Source organism: Microplitis mediator, chromosome 4, assembly GCF_029852145.1.
Source record: "Microplitis mediator isolate UGA2020A chromosome 4, iyMicMedi2.1, whole genome shotgun sequence".
NCBI classification, from domain to species: domain Eukaryota; kingdom Metazoa; phylum Arthropoda; class Insecta; order Hymenoptera; family Braconidae; genus Microplitis; species Microplitis mediator.
The window spans coordinates 13,817,796-13,839,012 of NC_079972.1; the positions used below are offsets into that span (position 1 = coordinate 13,817,796).

General features: G+C 34.8%; 1 protein-coding gene across 2 annotated transcripts in view; it reads right to left on the bottom strand.

The window, feature by feature from the left end:
• The window catches only part of LOC130666996 (circadian locomoter output cycles protein kaput-like), an 82,188-nt gene that overhangs the window by 46,331 nt on the left and 14,640 nt on the right, over positions 1 to 21,217 (bottom strand). For both annotated transcript variants that reach the window (XM_057468349.1, XM_057468348.1), the window contains exon 2: positions 905 to 1,095. In XM_057468349.1, coding sequence (XP_057324332.1) covers positions 905 to 1,095 — 191 coding nt within the window. The remainder of the gene's footprint in view (positions 1 to 904; positions 1,096 to 21,217) is intronic.

Genomic DNA, 21,217 nt, shown 5'->3' on the forward strand with positions numbered 1-21,217 from the left:
AATTTACATAGGAGAGCAGAAGTTGTGGGCGCGATTGGACGCTCTGATTCTCGCCCAAGGGGTGACTTCGCCCAACAAGAATAACAAGTCTGAGCATACGTTCGCACTACTTGCTCTCTTATCACTTTATGCAACGTCTGATATCTTTCACGTGTGAAGTAACGCGGAATTAACTATTTATATAAATAGATTTATCGGATTGGTTTGAAGTCAAAACAACTTATACCCGATGCTCAAAATCCTAAAAAATAATCACCAGTTAGGCCCATCATGCCCCGGCCTCCCCTCTATATTTGTAAAATGTTTGACCGTCTCTTTAGCTCGTTAACGGGGGTAAGAACATTAGTCGAGGCGGTGAGAGATCTCGCGACCTTGTGACCCAGCGTCCACACGATTTCACGTGTCGATACGGGTGTTCTTCGACCCGAGGCCCAATGCTGGATCGCAGACCGCCAGGTCTCCGGGAATCGTGGAATGAAACCAGCAATCCGAGAAACAAACGTCCTCCACACATGTGCGGTTACTTACATACATGTGTGGGTATTTTCGTACATACGTTTACAATGTCTAAGTGTAAAAAAAGTTTTCAACGACTGAGTTGCTCAGATTATCTGAGAAACATCACGACGACACCCAGCGCTACAATGAATACCTATTAAAACGGTGTGAACAATACCAGCTGTGTCTTTTATATACATGTACGTGTATATATATACATATATATGTTGCTACTGTTTGCAGTGGACCCAGAGGTCCCCTAAGTGCTGAACCAGAAGTAAGAGAACCCTTTTAGGTGATATACTGCGAGATTAACGATACCGCCAACGGGGACATGCTCTCACTTCTGGTTCATTCTTAATTTATTTTTAAATTTATCATAAATAATATGAATAAAAAAACTCACCTTGAAAGTAGCTCTTGGTACGTAAATAACTGACACTGAGCCTAAGAATACTGAGTCGATCGAGTTTGCTAAGAATATTTTGTTCAAATGGCAACAAAGATGCCAGAGTATCCAATTCAGCGTTCAATCTTTCGCGATGTCTTTTGCTGGGGTTAGATTTAGTGACTCCGTCCTTCTGCGGCGGCTTCAAACTGCAACAAAAAAATTATTAAATTTAAACGATGAAAAGAAATTTCCAATTAACGTTCATTGTATCAATGTATAATTTTCGAGTTAATGAAATAAAATGAAATAAAACAAAGACTCATATGTCTATAGATATATATTTTCGAAATTATTCAGAGCACGAAGTGGTTTTTCATTTAAGCTTAAATTAATATGCAAAATCGAAATTTAACGCATCCGTCTCGGACTGTTTGTTTAATTGAAGCGTTACCCGCTTAGTTTATGAGACATGTAACCCGATAAAAAAGACAAACGAGTGAGTCCTCGTCCCCACACACACTGCCGTCTCTTAGAGTCAAAGACACCGCCGGCTGGCTATCATCATTCGCCGGCTACAAGCTATACTTACGAATAATTATTATTCTAACGTTGGTGCTGCATTTAACGGGCTTCCCATCCTCGTCATCATCATCATCATCGCCATCAGCAGACAGCAGCACCCGACAAGGACCAGCTCGAGTCTTCGAAGCTCCTGAGGACGCTTCTTATCGCAAGTTATTAAGGAAATAGTGTTAATAAGATGTTACTTTGCTGTACTACGTCCTCACCAGCCGACTAGACTTGAAAAGGGGGCAAAAACACCCGCGATATTCATCCATCAAAATTTTTAAGCAAAAGCTTCATCAAGTGGATTTAATTGAGTAGTAAACCGATTTAATTAATATTGCTTACGCTTTGCTATTTTTTGTTATTAATTATTTTTTGCGATTGTCTCGGGCCTCTGGGAATAATTAGCTTTGTTTTGCGAAGTTAATCAGTGCGAGAGAGACGGCTGCAACCAACTAAATAAACATTGACGAGGAAGAAACAAAAGGCGTTATGGTGTAGGGTCTAATGTCCGAGCCGAGTCGCGGCATTATAGCAAGACCTGCCCGAGTCGCTGGTTCTTCTTCTTCTTTGTTATTATTTTTATTTATTTCTTTGCCACACGGCTCTGTTTTTGCCGGTTGTCTCCGTCGCTCTCTTTATCGCTCCTCCTCGCCGTCGGTAATGGATTTTGTGTCATCCAATAATTAATAGAGTTCTCGTAGGCGCCATATATGGCGAAATCCCATTCATCACGCTTTCTAACCCCTAAGCATTTTAATTAAACCGTACTGTGTATTTTTTATCTCTTTAAGCGTAATTATATATATATAGAATTCTTTTTTATAAGTAGGTAGAGATCAACAAACATCAATTGGTGATGAATTTATTGGTCTTGATAATTTTCCTGGATCGGGAAGAATTCGAGGCTGGATTTTCGTCAGGAGTTTGAAGCTGTTGAATACGTTCGTGTCTTTTGTGGATATGAGAATCCACGAGTGTGCTATGGAATCCTCGAAAATATCAATTAATTAGCGGCGTGAACTCAGAGCTTGAGAGTCACGAGAGATCGCGATAGCAACAGATCGATATACTCGGAAACCCAAGTTTGTGTATAAGGAGGAGTACCAGTAGCAGGTCGCACGACTGGCATGTTATCGCTTGTGGCACTTTCTCAAGGATCGTTAGTAAAAATATAACCACGACTTTGAATTATTTTATTTTTATTTTCAACGGCCGTGAATAAGCAAATTTTTATATTTTTTTTTCCCATAGTTTCAGAGGATAAATGTGTAATTCAAGTTTCTGTACTTAGTAATACTTTTTCGTTGTTTGGTTATTCTTGTGGGCTGGAAGTTGATGTAGGTGACACGGTTTCGAACCAGGTGACGGGAGCCCGCGCACCCCCAGTAAGGGTTGTGGTCTACGGTCTACATTAAAAGTACGCATGCAGTGCGTTGTTGAATATTTTGTTGCTGCAATATAGAGGCCAGTTGTGCAATTGATTTTAATCTGACCCCCCAACCGTAAAACTCGACCACTCTCAATAATCACATTAAGTTTTCATTTATTTTTTAATATTTATGTTTCACGAATTTACTTTAAGTCGAAAAAACTTTTATAAATATAGAGATTATAAAACTCTTGCATACACCGGAAAAAATTTTTGGGCAAAAGTACGCTGAAAAAGGGGTTGAAAAGACTAAATCACACCGAAATCATATAATTTCATTCACAAAGGCCTAATTTTGACCGAAATTGCGCCGAAGCCGTAGAAACCCATACGAAAAAAATATATATCCGGATATATCCAGGCAAATCTGCATATATGCGACATATTCCAAATTTGCTCGGATATATCCGGATATATATTTTTTTCGTATGGGAATTTATTAGAAGCCGAAAGTTGGCCGAAAATTTCTTATTCGTAATTAGAAAAATGAATGAACTTAGAAAATTTTCCAGTAATTTCATATATCGAACAGAAAATTTTCGAGTTTTCGGCCATTTTTAGGACTACCCGAGTCAAAAACCAAATTCGAATGTAAGTCTCAGTTCTCAATGAGGCTTTTGAGGATCAATTTAGAATTTGAAGATTGACAGCAGTATAGAAAGTTATCCTGGTTTAGTCCTCAAAGTAGAAGTGACGACCAATTTTACCACTTTGAGGACTAAACTGGAGTAACATAATCTGGATTTGAGCCTCAAAATACTCAAAACATGAAGGAATAATTTTATTCGCATTTGAACCGAAGATTTTGAGGTCTTAATTATAATTCAAAATCGATAAATTATTCGCATTTAGACCTCGTAGTTCTCATTGAGGATTTTTAGTAGCAAAGTAGAGTTACTTTTTGAACGGCAAATAAAACATCAAAGGATTTGAGGATCTTGAGAATTAAACAAGAATCCGTTTTTTGACTCGGGTGAGCTTCTTGTCAGTCGCGAAAAAATTTCATTATTCTATCTTTGAAATTTTTTTTTTATCTGGGACATTAAAGCTCTGTGGAATTTTACCATTATTTAAACTGAGAATGTCCACCCACGCGAAATCTCTCGAGTTTGTTAAAGATCTATCGGATATGAACGTGCTCGTGATAAATATCTGAGTCTTCAAGTCCTGCATTCTGTGATATCAATCTTACTCTCAACTGCGCAAGCGGAAATTATTTTTTTTTACACAAAATAAAAATATCAAACAATTATAATTCAAATAAATATTCGCTTCTCCATAAAAAAGAAAAAATATTGAAGTTTGATTGACGGTTTAGATTCACGTGATCAAGTCTATCGTTCTAATAATCCTCAATATCTGCATTTAAACCCAAGTATAATTTAAAATGAATAATCCCAGACTTTATTATTTTACTGAAATAAATAATCGAAAGTTTCAGTTTTTTTTTCTTCAGCCTTATATTCTTCGATAAAAGCAAATGTCCCGAGCAATTACATCAATCGTTGCATGATAAAAAAAAGTTTTTTATTAAAATAAAAAAATTTCCTGAAATCGAGCGCCATTTTGTAGCTTATATCCGCGTAGGACGATCGTTTCGTAGTTAAACTAAATTTTCAGTGTGTGGGTTAAGGCTCGGCGGGGGTGGAAGATAGAGACGCGCAAGCGCTGCCAAGGGTGGGTCCACTATGGATTTTCGAGGGTAAATACCAGGCGCTGTTCCGGGCTCGCCAGCAGACACCAGAGTCCGAACTGCGGACATGCTCAGGGAAAAAAAAAAAAAAATTTCAAATTAAATAATCTTGTAATTTATTCCAATTTTAGATTTATCAGATTACGTTAACAAGCTCAATAATTATGATTATTATCCTAATAAATATTTATTTGAAAATTTTTGATTTCCCTGATTACTCGAGTCACGAAATTTATTTTCGGAGCTAATTAATTTTTGAAAATATGCAGGTCATAGTTCTCGACGGCCCACCCTAGTCCCGGTGTATATTAGTAGTGTTTTATAGTTTTTTTAAAAATAATTAGCAGTTTATGGTAGTGAGTAATAATCGTAGCTACCGAATTATTACCACCTATCGATCGTTATCTAACGAATTATGCAGCAGCCGTCGTAGGAAGTTAGCTAGCTAGCTAGTTTGATATATAAATATATATAAAAAAGGGCCAGGGGGTCTTGTTATCGATGTTGATCTCGGTTACGATAACATATGACCACGTGACCGAAGAATTATGACTTATTTTTATTGAAAGATAGCAACTGGGAACAAAAGTGCTTTCGGTAATTAACTTTAAACTGTAAATGTCATTAATTATCTGTATGGTTTACTAAAGTTAAATAAAAATTACTAGAAAAAGCTGATAATGTATTTTTTTTTTTTTTTTTTGGGTAAATTCATAATTTAGGTGCATAAATCAGCTGGCATAGTTCAAATGTTCTATTGTATTTTTTAGTTGTTTTGGATTTGTTTAAAGACCCGACACGCGATGGCGCTTATTTTTCCGCTGCACAGTGGCTGACATATCCCAGCATCATTATATAATTATAAAGAAAGAGAACAGCGGTGGGTTCTTCCGGGCCAACACGCAGCGGCAATTCGAGATCGTACTTGCTGGCGTTAATGGGCTCGGTGTAGTATATATGAAACTCAAAATACCATCGTGTAATCTATTTTTGTACCAGACAATTACATTTTGCCGGGGAACTTTTTCCCAACATCGATAATTTATGTACTCTTGTATAATAACAATAATAATTTGTGTGGTTACTTTTTAAGTCATCAAGCAAATGCTGAATTTGCCTGACATTTTTATAAATTTCTTTAGATAATTTCGGGTAATTATATAATTATTTGTAGCTGCAGTACGGTACTTTTGATAAAAGGAAGAAAATAATGAAAAATGTACGTTGGAAAAAATTTATTTTTTTTTGAATTTAAAATAATTGTGGTTTGATGTTAAATATTTGGGTACTTTCTCCAGCTGAAAGTCCTGGAAAGGACAGTAGTGAATAGTCTGTCGGGGGTTTGTAAGGCCCAAATGTTGGTGCCCAAAAGTTCATGTAGCATGAGACTCGTGCTTCAACAGCTAACGCGTCGACAAAACCACAAACCACCAATTTCTGTTTGGTTGCAACCCTAGTTCAACATCTGGCCAATTGTTTTCGTGACAGGATGTCGAAAAATGTTGTTTCGTTTTTCATATAACCCGAAACATATGAGGAAAAATAATGTAAGTCATATTTATTTATATATATATATAAACCATTGGAGAGCAGTTGGTCTTCCGGACCACTTTCTCCGTATAGAAATTGTTTAGCAGCAACCTGGTGGCCTGGTGTCGATGACGATATGTGTCAGCGGTGAAAAGTTACCGATGACCATTATCTTCCTGTTTGGCGAACCGCGTAACCCAATTTCGGCCAAACGAGACGGACGTTGCCAAAATCCACGTTTCAAAAATTTAAGGGGTTAATATGCTAACGGTCTTTCTCGGTCCCAAGAAAGTTTAGTTTCGCAGCGTAATTTCTTCCATGCTTCGCTCGACCGGTCGTAGAAAACTAGCGGCGAAATTTATGTTCATTAAGATAAAAATACATTTTTACGTAAAAGGCTTAGCTGAAATTTGGCCAATCTTTACATATGTTATCGAGTCATTACTTACGATTTATGTAACGCATTTTGTCACGTGAAATACAATAAATAAAACTCTTTGGCGGGTTATGGGGAATTCAATTTTATCAGCCGCAATTTAGTCTCCATTTTAAAAAATATAAATCACTGAAATTTACTCTGGGAATTTTTTAAGTGAAAATATTTCCATGGCTTGAAAAAATTGAAAAATAAGTGTGCAAAAAAATAAGTTTTTTTTTTTTCTATATGTATAATACCGCGTTGATATTAAAGTCAGGTTAGGAAGCCCATCTTTCGAATACGATGCAGGTTTCGAGAGTCAGTTCACTTAAAAAGTCGTTAGCTGTGTTGAGGGTGTTTCTGATCTCCCACGCGTGATTTTGATATAAGTAAAAAAATATATATATAGTATATGACGTGAAAGATGGCTGATTATATTTGACGGCTTCGTTTGAGTTCGAGCATAACGATAAATCCATCAATCATTTATTGTTGAGATTGTGATTACATATAAATTTTTATTATATATTTTATCGTAGTAGAAAATATATTTGATAGGTATAATGGGGCTTGGGTGTCACAAAGTGTAGGTAAAACTGGAATTATTGTGAGTCGAAGATATAATATCGCACGATGAGAGTCGATATCGATTCACGAGATCCTTAAAGTTCTCCGTGAATTGGAGACGAGAAGTCGGTAGTGGACAATTAACGGCGCACTTTAGTACTACCGCGTACCAGCGCCCACGCAGAAGACCAACCAGAGCTTTGTTTACGACCTGACCGCAACATCACTTTTCAAATCCTATCGACAATCTTGAGACGCGATGCAGTTTTGCTGCCTGGGTCTTTTCATCAAATCACTAGTTTTATTTTCTTTAAAAAATATCAGGAAATATATATTTAAGTAGAGTTTTGTGATAAGAACTTTAGTGCAGTTAGCGACTTATTGTAGCAAGATGTTGAGTAAATCTCTCTGTAGGCGTCGAGCTCGTTAATATTCAAAAAAAAAGTTTGTATATTTTATTAAATAAAACTGAAAGACATTACGACACTTTTTATCGAGTGTTGAAATACTGAAAAATTGAAGAAAAAAAAATGTATGTAATAAACAATAATTTAAAGTTATTTTTAGCTTGGCAAGAAATTTAAAGTCGCATTTTTTTATCTAGCACTTAAAAAAAAAATAGTAAATACCAAAATTTTCATACGAATATCCTGATTACTGAGACGAGAGTGCGAAAGATTGGAAATTATTAGTAATAGCTGTCGAGGCAAAGCTGAGAATTCCCAAACGGCGCTAAATTGATTCCGGATAGTGGATATTTAATTTAAATAAAATAAGAAAAAAAAAATAAGTGATGATGATAAATTCTTGATACGTGGGTAAAAATAGTTGGCATAGCCATATAGAGATATCAGGTAGTTCTGTGATAGGTGAGCACGCGCGACAGTCACACGAAATGACTAAATTAAACGAACATCGAAATCGACAGTTGTCGGCCACAAATCTTCTGGCCGGTGAATGCAATGTGTTCCGAGGACAGCTACTGTATCGTTTTCAGGTAGTATCTCCCTTTTATCCCTTTTTCTATTTAGCTTATTTTTTATTTTGTTTAATATATCTATATAACACCAAACACGCATAAATTTAAGTCCCATTCGAAATTCGGTACAGGTAATCACGCGAGAAAACATAATGGACTGGATATATAACGTTTGCGTAGGATGTACTTAATGAGAAACGAGTTCGTTTGCTAATTCCCAAAATGTATTTCTTTTACAATTTCATTTTCATTTCTTTTATTTATTTTTTATCAAATCCCGGGTAAAACATTTCGAGCCAAAAAGATAATAAAATTTTTTCTCGGGCGAAAAGTGGCAGACAAAAGGTCCAGAAAGTGAACACAAGACCAAAATTCAGATGATAACTAGGCCTATATTTGAAATGATTTTTTTTAAAATGAGTAAAAGTTCTAGGAATCCCGAGTCGAAATATTAGACGTAAGTTGAACGTTCTTAACGTTTTGAACATAATTTAAACGTACATTGAACGTTTTTAACGTTTTGAAAGTAAATTGAACGATTTTTTTGTATTTTGGTAAATTAAAAATTGGTAATTTCATGAGTTATGACTTTAGTTTAATGATAACATCAATTAATTTATTTCAATATTTGTAATCACAATTTTCATCACCTTGATATCATAATATATGAACAGATATACATATATAGTGTTAAAGACAGAAGTATGAAACTGAAAAAATTTTTTTTTCAAAATACGAATTCTTTATTTAAGAGCCAGAAAAGCGGACGACAAAATTTTAGGGAATTGACGTGATTATAATCCAGGAGTACAAAATCGATGAAAAAAATTTTTTGGTATGCTTACGTTTTCTTATTGGAAGTATAAATAGGTTTTAGTTTTATGATAAGTATGTTTTCAATTTATGATACTCCAATCTACGTTCAAAACGTTAAAAACGTTCAATTTACGTCTAATATTTTGACTCGGTAAATTATTTAAGAGTTCAGCGACTTATAGAAGGAATTAGCCGATAGAAAAAAATAAAATCAACGAAAAAAAGTGATGACTTATCTGAGTGTCTAGGTAAGTTTCGTGTATACATAGGTGCACCGGCTCTCGCCTATCGCGGGAATAAATGAGTCCGTGAGGCACGGGCGATCAGAACGCGTGATAACACCTTCGACGCCGATCCATAGACAATTAATTAGCGAGGTAATTAGGGCGTGCTGAGTCTCGAACACACATGACTACAACCCAACTCATTTCTTTTCCTCTCTCTCTCTCTTTCTCTCTTGAATCTTCCCTATCCCAATTTTTTTCTTCATTCTTGTCAATGCATAGTCCAAGAAAATTAAGATGTCTACAAGCGGGTGCCTCTTCTCAAACGGTTTAATTAATTTAGCGCATGCGTCAAAAAAAATTAAAATAATCTCGATCATTGTTAGACACTTCTAAGATAAAAAAATCCCGCGGTTCGAATTTCTGAGACATGAATCCCTAATTACTGTTCGAAACAATTAGACAAATTAAGACACTAGACCATTTAATTATTTTTTCTCACAATTATATTGTGCATCAAGAATGGAGATGAATGCCAGTGCGAAATAAATTGGATAAACTGGGATCCGTGAATCGTGAGCTGGAGTTACGATAAGGGATAAAAGGTTACTATATATTTATCAGCAGTAAATATATATATATTTGTTAGTGCATCCGCGAGATAAAAGGAAGAACGACGAAGCGTGAACAGGCGCCGGGTAGCCGACAAGAGAAACATACAGAAGGCGTCATATAAGCGCTGTAACGCGCACAACCAACGCGAATATGTTCCACCTCGGTAGTTCATTTTAATTCATTCCCCGTACAAGTTCTATACACAAGTGTATTATATATTCTATGTGTAATCTTGTCTGCAGGCTTGTATGCTATAATACGGTTGTACAGACGATGCTCAAACAGGACACGCCGCGATCCGAGGAGCTTTACGGAGCCTTTATAATGCTGTTGTTGCCTTCGTAGAAAACTTACACCTTTCTCGCTAACCCCCGCCCGATCTATTATAAGCTCTTAATACCGTATGACTGCATGCATTTTTCACTTTAGAAATTTCAATACCGTAAATTAACAGGAGCATGCATTTCAAATCTAATAAATAAATAATTCAGGTTTTTACTCAAATTAAATTCATAAGAAAAACTCAAAACCGGAAGTTTTTTTTAAGTAAGTCATTTTCTGTGGAAATTTTATTTCTTAACTCCTCTCTATGGAAATCGGAACCCAGTTTTCACATTATTTTTAAAAAAATCCTTCACAAATCAGACTACCGGAAGATTTTGTGCCGGCTCGAAGGACCAGATGACTGCAAAACATTTTCCCGCCATTTTAAATATTTAAAAGATGAAAAATCTACTTAGCTATGTGTGATTAGAGAAGAGTCGTTAATCAACGGTTAAAGTCAACAGGTGTCGTCGCGAACACGCATACCAGCCTTATGTTGACACGCGCGGATTCATACACGGTTTTAGATAATTTACTTTGTTCATTCAATTTATCTATCAGTTTCCGTACGATAAATAATTAACAAACTTGTTTGCATACCCACTAAAGCTAAACAAGTAAAATAAAAATAATTTATGACAAATTTTTTGTCATTGAAATCTTAATTTTCGGCCTCCTTATAATTTTAAAGATGCGTTGTTATAAAATATATATCGTATCAATGTAAAATGAGTCTTTTGAATGAGTAAAGAGTAAAGGGTTTGGTAAAATGAAAATAAGAGACGGATCGATATATATTCGTTTATCGTACCTCGTACCGCGTAACCATTAGTTATAGATATACATTAGGTATTTTCAGTTAGTAGTTTGAAATAAAAGGAATAGTCACGACAAGGCAGTGTCACTCAACGATGTTATATATGTAATTACACGATAAGACTACTATAATATATAGATTTAAAAATAATATAATGAAAAAGTAACCCCTTTCATCTTATCCAATTTACACAATTTATAAATATGTATATATACAGTTACATATATATTTCAGCTCATTTATAACTTAACTATGCGACAAATGATTATAAAGCTATTAATTTCTTTAGCTGATTAATAATCGATGTCAGTAAATTACGCGTGCGTTCAAAAATTTCGAATTTTGAGAATGAGAATTTTCGGCTGAGGCAGAAGGGAAAAAAACCAGAAGATTGAAACAAAGGAAAGGACGATCCCAAAAGGATTTATCGGATGTTGGGCCCTCGTTTCACTTCGTCCGAGATTAGTGAGTTTCTTTTCTTGCTCTCCAGTATCTTCCATTCCTACTGACTCGGGATTCACCAGCAAAGTAGAGATCGGATGTATATATTTTTTATTTTTTATTCTTCTGTAATTCCTTCTTCTTCTCCTTCTGGATCTCGGGCTTGGTCGCGTGTAAATCAGCTCACACGTTCTCTTGTGTATTGAGTTTAAATATAAAAGTTAAGAGCATCAGTAGGTACAAGAAGACTCCAGCACACCACGTGCGTCAATGTGTACAGTAGTAGTAGTCCACGTATCGCTTTGGACAGACAAGCTACCGTAAATGTAAATATCCACCACCTTCTATTAACATACGTCTCACGGACTCATTAAGACGATAATTTATTGTTTAATGCAATCGTTTTCATTTTTTTTACTTTTACATTTTTCGATGTAATAAATTCTCCCACTTTAATAACACATGCTCTCTAATATTCAATACTATTTTTAAATTATTCATATTATTCTTAAACATTTTTTAAATTACATGTTCGGTATCAATCGAAATATATGACTCATAGATCCTTGCAATAAATTTTTGATGAATCAACTGCCGGGTAAAAAAATTAATAAAATTTTTTCTCAGTCGAAAAGTGGCCGGCAAAAAACCCAAGTAGTGAATACAAGGCCGAAAATTATCTAGGATTTAATTTTTTCGATATATTTTCAGCTTGTTCTTTAAGAATAATAAATTTCGGCCTTTTCTAAATAAAATTGTATGGAAAAACGGTTGACCCTGTGGGAAAACCCCAAAACTTCCCGCTGTTTTCGAGCTCAGAAAGCTGAGGAGATTTTATATAGAATTTCTTAGACGACGATCTCGCCAAAATTAAGGCATCCGTTGGATGTTTGGAGGCCTCGGGGGTATCAGACAAGTCTTTTGGAAGAACTATACACTCAGAAAATTAAGTAATTGTGTTTCTTATACTAAATTTCTAATTCCAATCATCTAGAATAATTGGAACGTTTTTCAATCCAAAAATAGTTAGTGTTATAATTTCGTTAATACACAGTAAAAAACGAATCGTCAAAATGTAAAAAAAACGTGTGTTAAAATTCTGAGTGTTGAATTTTTAACACTTTTGTGTGTCAATTTAACACACAGTATTTATCTTATTTGAACTGTCGCAATCGATTGATTTTTTAACACACGAAAATGTCATTTTATTCGAAAGTAACACTTTTTGTATGTTACTGTCAAATCAACACACAAAATATGTTAAAAATAATGTCGATCATCACAAAAGAATTCTTGGAAAATTTTTATTTTTAACGTATACGTGTGTAACTTTTTTTAACACTCACAACATGTTAAAGTAACATATAAATAAGTGTAAAACGTTCGTTTTACACACGGTGTGTGTTGATTTTGACAAATCCTTTTTTACTGTGTAGAATTAATAATTATTGGATGATAACTTCTGCAATAAATTTCGGAGCAGTTACTATCAGGATGGTACCAATTATAATTTCTGATGGTAACTGTTACCATATGGATTATAAATATAATTATTTAGAATAATAATAATAATTAACTCTAGTTAATATACAGAATTGAAACAATTATCATAAATCTAGATAATCTAGATAATTTATACAATCATTTAGATAATATTCACTACTATCGGATTGATGGTAAAAATTTTTACCATAACTAGATAGTAATTCCTATTATTTAATTTTCTGAGTGTAGCAAATAGAAGCGAATGAAAAAAAATTTCAATTTTCCTAGCGGGAAATTAAAAAAATTATAAATCTGCCGGTGGTTTGTCAAAAAATATAAAATTAAAAAATTTTCCTTATTTTTATTTTTATAAATTAAGTCGATTGTTATATATTTAAGGTATCGTATTTATCAGAATAGTACTAACCGCAACCGGAAATTCGCTCTCTTACTCTCATATCGAGCGTGAACATATCCAAGGAGTATTAGTTTATATACAACATAATATCTCTCCCCCTATGGGCATACAGAACATATATATCGTATAGGAATAGAGCACATAATGCACAAGACGGATTAAATATCACGTGTAATTGAAACTCTGGATGCACAAACTCCCATGTTCTTAACCGTAAAATTAAACATTTAAATAATAATGCACATAAACCATCTTTGTTTAAGGATTTTTAAAAAAAATATCTCCAAGTGTACGCAGCTTCTGGGAAAAAAATAAACGGCATAAACTCAGGGAGTAAAAATCAGCGGATTATCGACGCGTGCAATCAAATAGATAATTTCGGGAGCCGTTAAAATAAATGCGTGAAAAGTAAATGAAGTAAAAGAGTTAGAGGAGCAATTATCCTAATGGATGCAAAGTCGCGACCAGCTCTCTGCACCCGGAATGGTAATGAGTTGATATCACCGCATACCGAGCTCTTGTATCCCATCCTAAAAACTTATTTATTTTTATTCCTCTCTCTTTCTCCGACAGAACTCGCAGAGCGGATTCTCGGTGTGTAACACATATATCTCAGGGTCGTCGAACATCCTTAGTCGTTCTCACCTCTTGGAAATATCTCGTAGATCTGTCGCACCTTTAGCTCTTTTATTTTTGCCCGGGAAAATAAATTTATCTCTGCCTCCTAAGGCCACAAATTACCAAATACTCGAGTTTATTAAACAAAATAATGAAAAATACACTGTAAAAAGAGCGGTGTTAAAAATGGACTCGTTTTAACTCCGCCCGGTGTAAAAATGAAATTACACCGGTGTAGGAGGAGTAATACACCGGTGTTAAAGCGGGGTAATCGGTATAAAAGCGGAGTAAAACCGGTGTAAAAGCGGGGAACCAGTGTAAAAACGGAGTGATACCGGTGTAAAAGCGGAGTAATGCCGGTGTAAAAGCGGGGTAAATAGCGTCCGCTTGGAGTATTAACTTTAAAGATTATAAAAAATATCATTTATTAACAAGTATAGTGATCAAGTGAGTAAAAATATTCACAAAGTAAAATATTTTAACACCGGTTTAGAATATTTACACCGGTGGCGGCGTTATTTTCACACCGCTTTCGGGGATAAATTTAACACCAATAATTTTAACACCTACACCGCTTGGACTTACCCCGGTGATTTTTTACAGTGTAAATAGATAAATAAAAAACTAACTTCTTACACTTGACACTTAAAAAACATTTATCTGTTTGTTCTAAGAACCGATCCGGCGTAACGGAGACTGCAAGGCACGACCTCGCCTACCTGCCGACGGTGCTACCTGTTATTTTATTTTTCGTTTCATTTAATCTCTTTCACTCTTATTCTCTAATACACACATATACATGTATACCTACATACATCCATACAACTTAAACTAAAACCGACTCCAACTAGTCGCGTTTTATTCATTTTTTACACCCGGCAATACACCGCCGATGACTCGCGCACGATTCGTTGGAATCTCGGGCTCCGGCTGCGCGTGGCTCGTTTATTTACGATCTTAGAGTTAGTATAGTAAGAAATTTTCTCTCTTTATCTTCTCAATTCCTCTCTCTACTTATTCTCTCACCTCTCTGCCCTAAAAGACGTTCCTCACCGGATAATACTAAAGACACCGGGATCAGCACCCCGGCCTCGGTGTCTTTTTAGTCGTTACTTTACGCGCTCTATCCACGTCCAGGAGACATATATATGTATATATATGTCTCCGAGGCTTTACGATCGGATACCACCGAGAGTTATATATTTGTGTACAACCGTAGACACATTTAACGACGGAATAAGCCGCGGAAATTTATCAGTAAACTAGATTAGAATTAAAATTTCATAGATTTATTTAAATATTTATCAATTCACTCTGCAGAATTATGATACACTGACTTGATTTTCATGTTACGTGATTTCCATTTAGTAGCTGTAACAGTAGATGACACAAGTCTGATGACGGGCTATCACTGACTGAGGACGAGTATCAGCAGCAACAGACTTTTGTAGCCGTTGCATTGATTAATAGGGAGCATTGATTTTTACTGTAACGTGAACCAAAAAACAGAGGGTGCAACATTATCTCTGACCGACCGACTGCACTAGACACCTCAATATATGATACAGTCATGTAAGGCTTTGTCTAAACTTTTTTTTTTAAATTTAACATTTTTTTATTTCAAGAGATTTTTTTCTAATTTTTTTTTTTAATTTGAAGAAATAAAAATACTGAGTAGAAAAATCATGAGAGTGACATGTAGAGCACCTGTCTTAGATATCGTACATGTATCGAGACAGCACACAGCTGCTACAGCAATTTGCTGGACTCAACGTTTGATCGAAAGTCGATCTGAGTTAAAAGTGCTGGTAAAATATACAATCTGCTGATGGGAATAATGCAGCTGACTTTGTTTGCAATTTGTCGTCTGCTTTAAATTTATTTAATATTTATTTTATTCAAGTTGATACTGCGGAATTGGTGTTTAGTGGCCGAAGAAGAGAGTCACACTTGCCGGTCTTCAGTTACGCGCAAATCCAAAGAGTTTATTAGATAACGCGATCTGGAATCTAAGGTTGCATTTACATTTAAAAGCTTCGACATTTGTTTTGTTTCGTTGTTACTAGACTCACATGTGTACAGATATATAATACGAGGCTAACATTGTTTACTATCCGGGCGATTTTGCGGCAAAACCACCAACGGGGAAACAACTATTGGATTATTCTAAGCGCACAAGTGGAAGAGTCGCGGTTAGCAGGCATCGGACTGAGAGTTTGTTGGATTCGGGATCAGTGTTAATCTTATTTGTCATCCTATCAACCTATCCCCGTATTCCAGGGGTGAACAAACCACGCCCTGTGGCCCCGAGGATATGGCACGTCTTTTAATTACTTGTTTATTTATTAATTTAACATTTGCCATCAATAAAATTACGGCTTTGCACCCGGGTCTTGATTACGAATTCGTTTTACCCGGACTCTATTCAATTTTCGCCGGGTCCCTCGATTGTTTTCGCATGTCTGACCTCGAGTTGCTGCTCGTACTTGACGTCATTTATTTAAAAAAATTTTTTTTTCTTACTCGAGGCCATGGCAGAGGCGCTGGGACCCCGAAAAAAAATTTTTTTAAATTTTCCCGCGGAAAAAATTTTTTTTTGTTTATAAATTTTGATGAACTAAAAAATGCACGGGGTTTTTTAGAAATATCTAGACGGCCCTGGAGATTGACGATGCGTGTGATTTAATTAGTTTTGCCATAGGGTGGCTTTTGCCCTCGGTCAGCCACAATCCAGCAGTTTTTCCTTGTCGCGGGATTAGCTTATGAGCTCCTAGTGACAGCTGAACGTCTTCAACGGGATTATCTTACTCGTGTGTCGACACACGTCATAAGTACCTGTCACAAGTATCTAAGTTTTATTTTTAAGTTACAAAACCTGTATACATCCACTTTAAGACCGTCACTCCATCCCTCCGTCCGATTCCCGCTGATCCGAGCCAGTGAGAATAAAAAAAAAAAAAAAAAAAAAAAAACTACAAAATCACTTTTCAATTTCATAATCTCATTGAAGATCGAGTGATAATTGCATGTTTGGTTATTGAAAAACAATATTCCCTGCAGCGGTTCCGAGCATAAAAAATAATAATAAACATTTGCTGTAATACAATAAAATATAATATACTTTTTATTTCAGTCTGTACACGGATACCTAAAATTACTTGATAAAGAAACAGAAACAAGCGAAAACAAGCAACGAGTTTAAATTTGCGGCTGCATTATGAGCAGGTGCTGCAACTAATTCGCCGATTATCGAACACGTATCATATTGTTCGTTTTATATCTATACCAATATCACAATAATAATTATTATTATTATAAAAACTGAATTTCCTAGTTCTCCTTATTTACATTCCACTATTTTATTTTTTTTTTCAATGCTCTACAACAGGTCTAGCAGAATCGGATGATGATTTACAAGATTTCGGGCGGGTTTAAAAATAATCAGACCGAAAGAGTGAAACAGGTGATGAATAAACATCAGAAATGAATGGGACACAGGTGGTGGGCCCGGACGGGACCAACACCCTCGCGTGGTCCATCCTTCTGGCACACACGCGGATGGAGAGTAGTGGCACGCACGATGACGTGATTACGTGACCGTTAAAAACCTGACCTAGCAAGCAAGTGGCTGGCACGCCATCATCACTCGCGTGGCTTTCGACGATGAATGAAACGCTTCAAGCTTTACTTCGAGTGCTTCTCTTAATTGGCATGTATTGCACTTATCATTTTGCTTATTATCATCTTCACCTTTTCCATCTTCAACACCGAATTCATCATCTCTCTACAGATCCACTTCTTATCCACTTCGTCTTCATTGTTGTCAAGATATTTCCATTTTTTCTCAAGATCTGTCACACTTTCTTCACTTTTTTTCTGCATCGAGTCGGAAGACGCAAAATGCTCTTTCGAGCACAAAACTTACATCCGCAATTTACATGCCAACAAATCAATTAAAAAAAAAGAAAAAAAAATGCACATGTGGAAACTCCAAAAAGCTATAGGTGCAATTTAAAAAAATTTTTTTTTTGTAATTTATCGGTTTGAAAAAAAATCCAAACATTATTAGACGTCGGCTAACTTCAGTATCATCTTTTTCTATGATACTGAAGTTACCCGACGTCCGATAGTTTTTAGATTTTTTTTTAAACAATAAATTAATAAAAAAAAATATTTGAAAAAATTGCACCTATAGTTTATTAAATTTTCTACATGTGTATATTTTTTTTTTTTTAATTAAGTCGTTCAAACAAAAATTCAAAAATTTGTAACTGTCTGCTAACTTCAGGATCATCTTTTTCTTCAGGATGTGAAAAATTGATACATATATTTATGACTAAGCAGTAATTAATAACACAGAAAAAAAGGATTTCTTGACGCAAAAAATATTTTGCATCACGAATTAGAACCAAAAATTTTCTTAGGACTGAAAAAAATTTAATGTCCCAAGAGAATTTATGTTCTCATTTCAAGCAAAAAATTTATTGAAACAAGTAAAACTTTTCTCGGGACATAAAAACTAACGTTAATAGTCTACGTTTCGAAGCACGTGTTATGTGAAGCATCAAAATAGTTATCATAAATGTTTAATTATATTAAATATAGCTAACAACTTCATGAAGATAAGTATCTTCTTAAACGGTAGTTGAAGTTAATAGTGAAAAAAATAAGTTATGAAATGATAGCGAAATACATATATAGGTTAGTTTTAAAAAATGTTATTTCTACTGTTATATTAATAAGCGAATTACTCCTTGCCACGAACCAATGAATGAAGTAATTTTTAATCGCGGCTTTCATCTTCGTCTTCATTTTCATTTTCAATGAAGACTTGATAAGCTGTTTGCTTTTGTTGTTATCACTACATTGGTCTACAATGGAATTCTTACGCTTCGCGGATATTTATTATAGATGTGGCATTTAAAAGTCACGAGATAAGTGAATGGTTGAAGTAGACAGCGCGTGCTAGATTACGATATGAAGTTTTTTTTTCAATTTATGAAGATAATTACGTATGCTTGCCGGAAAAACTACTGAAGTTAAGTTTATTCAACATGCGCACGCATAAAGTCGCTTATGAATTCAAATGGAAAAAATATATAAGCCCATGTTGGGATGTACTTGGGTATCATTAAAAATAATGATTATTACATTAATGGCGTATTTAATTAATGAAGATAATTACTTCTGAAATTGAGGGTAAAAAAAAATTTATGAAGAAACGAAAAAAATAACTCGGGAATTATAATTCTAAATTTATAACTTAATGACTTAATTAAATCTGAGCCGGGTATGAGTGATTGGATTCGCTCATCTGGCCCTCGGGCTCTTGTTTATTTCCGAATTCGACTTGAGTTAATTCAATTGGTTATTCAATTCAGTTTATGCACAAATGAGATACGCGATACTCCGGAGTATTTTTAGCCGTATCCATTTCTCAGATACTCAATTTCCTATTTAATTATGTCCATTATTCTAAGCCATCGGCGAAAAAAAGTATTATTTTTATTTTAAAATTTCCAGGTGGAATAAAAAAGGTAAATTCGTTTAATGAATTGTAAGTCGTAAATAAATTTAAAATAAAAGAGGCAAAATAATTGAGATAGAGACGAAGAGGAAAAATAAAAAGGAGGAAGAGGATAGAGGATCATATGAGATAATTACGTGGATCGTTTAGGGCGGATACAGCACATACTCTCGCATCGGTATATAAAGTCGTAGTATTATATCGTCTGCAGAGTGCTCTGCACGGGGTTTCTGGGCAGTCTGACCTCTTGACTTGCCGATATAATTGTTGCACTCGCCATCAGCGCTCAAGAATAATAAGAACCGCTTCCCGTCAGCCGTATACATTTCAGATTCATCGACAGTTTAAGACTGGGATGCAATGACTCTCAGGTGCACGAGTAAGATCAAAGGAATATATATAGATATATATGAAAGAGAAGAAGCCACAGAAAGGAGTAGAAGATTTAAAATTATTAGTATGAGTATAAGTGCAGATAACGAAAAAAAAAAAAAAGCCGAGGGGATGAGTTAAAAGAAGAGGGTGAAGTAAAAAGAGCTGGACTCCACATGATACTGATGGCAAAACGAGCTACGGTTGAATCCCAAGTACCTACGTTGCCATTAACGGCAATAACCATTACCGATTCGACAGAACTCCTGGGTTATAACCGTTCCAAACTTAATTTTCCTTTCTCAATTCTACCTACGTGCTTTACTTATACAATTTAAATGTAATGAAATTACCATATTACACACCAATACATCTCAACTTCATGTTATTATTGTTTTTATTGGTTTCTTTGGCGCTCGAACCACCGATTTTTTTGTTATTTAATTGATCGAGAAATGGAGGATTTTTTTTTAATTGCAGTACCCGGTGTTTGCTCTAACAAAGACATAACCTGCGGAAAGAGCAAGTAGCTTTTGTTGGAGTAAAAAATAAAATTAGATTGTTAAGCAATAACGATAGTGTACCTGCGTAAACAAAGGTATTTAATGGCTCGAGTCTGGACGGCGGCTGAGTGATTAGCGCTCATCTTGCTCGAGTAACACTTAACTCTTGGAAGTTTAACTGGTGTAAAGAATAACTCCTTGGTATTATTTCCTTCGAGGAAATATTGTTAATAATTGTGGGGTTCATTTCAGTCTCGGTTATTTTTCTGTTTGTTTATTATTTTATACATACAGAAAAAAAATAACTTTTTGAAATATTGTATTTTCTTGCACGGGAAAAAATGGACGAATTTTTATTATGCTGTCAGCCAAATTTTAAACAGGAAGTTGAGAAGTCAAAAAATTATTATGCTGCACTATTATTATTGTGAGGCTTTAGAAATTTTTTATTTTCTGATATAATTCTTAATTTAAACGAATGATATATTCATTATACTTTTTCAATAAGTTTTAAGGGTATAATATTTTTTGTAGTATAGCATAATAATTTTTGGCGACTCAACTTCCTGTTTCAAGTTTAGTCGACAGCATAATAAAAATTCGTCAGTTTCCTAATCATATTCCCGCACGAAAAAATATATATCCCGGCAAAATAGTATATGTCCAGCTTATATATCTTTAGTATTGTCGTATGTATCCTATTTTGCCGTCATATATTCCCGGATATATATTTTTTAGTATGGGTTTTTCTCAGTGAATTAGAAATTTTGAATCTGATGTATTTTAATTATGAAAATTTGAAGATTTCATTACAAATTATTTTCTTAATCAAAGAAATCTCGCCCAGGTCCAAAAATTCTGATCTACTTTTTTTTGGAGTACTGTAAATAAATTTTGATTTTTTTTCTCAAAAAAACTATTTATCAACTTAAATATGGAATTAATAATATACTAAGTCATATTTTTTTTTCAACGCGCATAT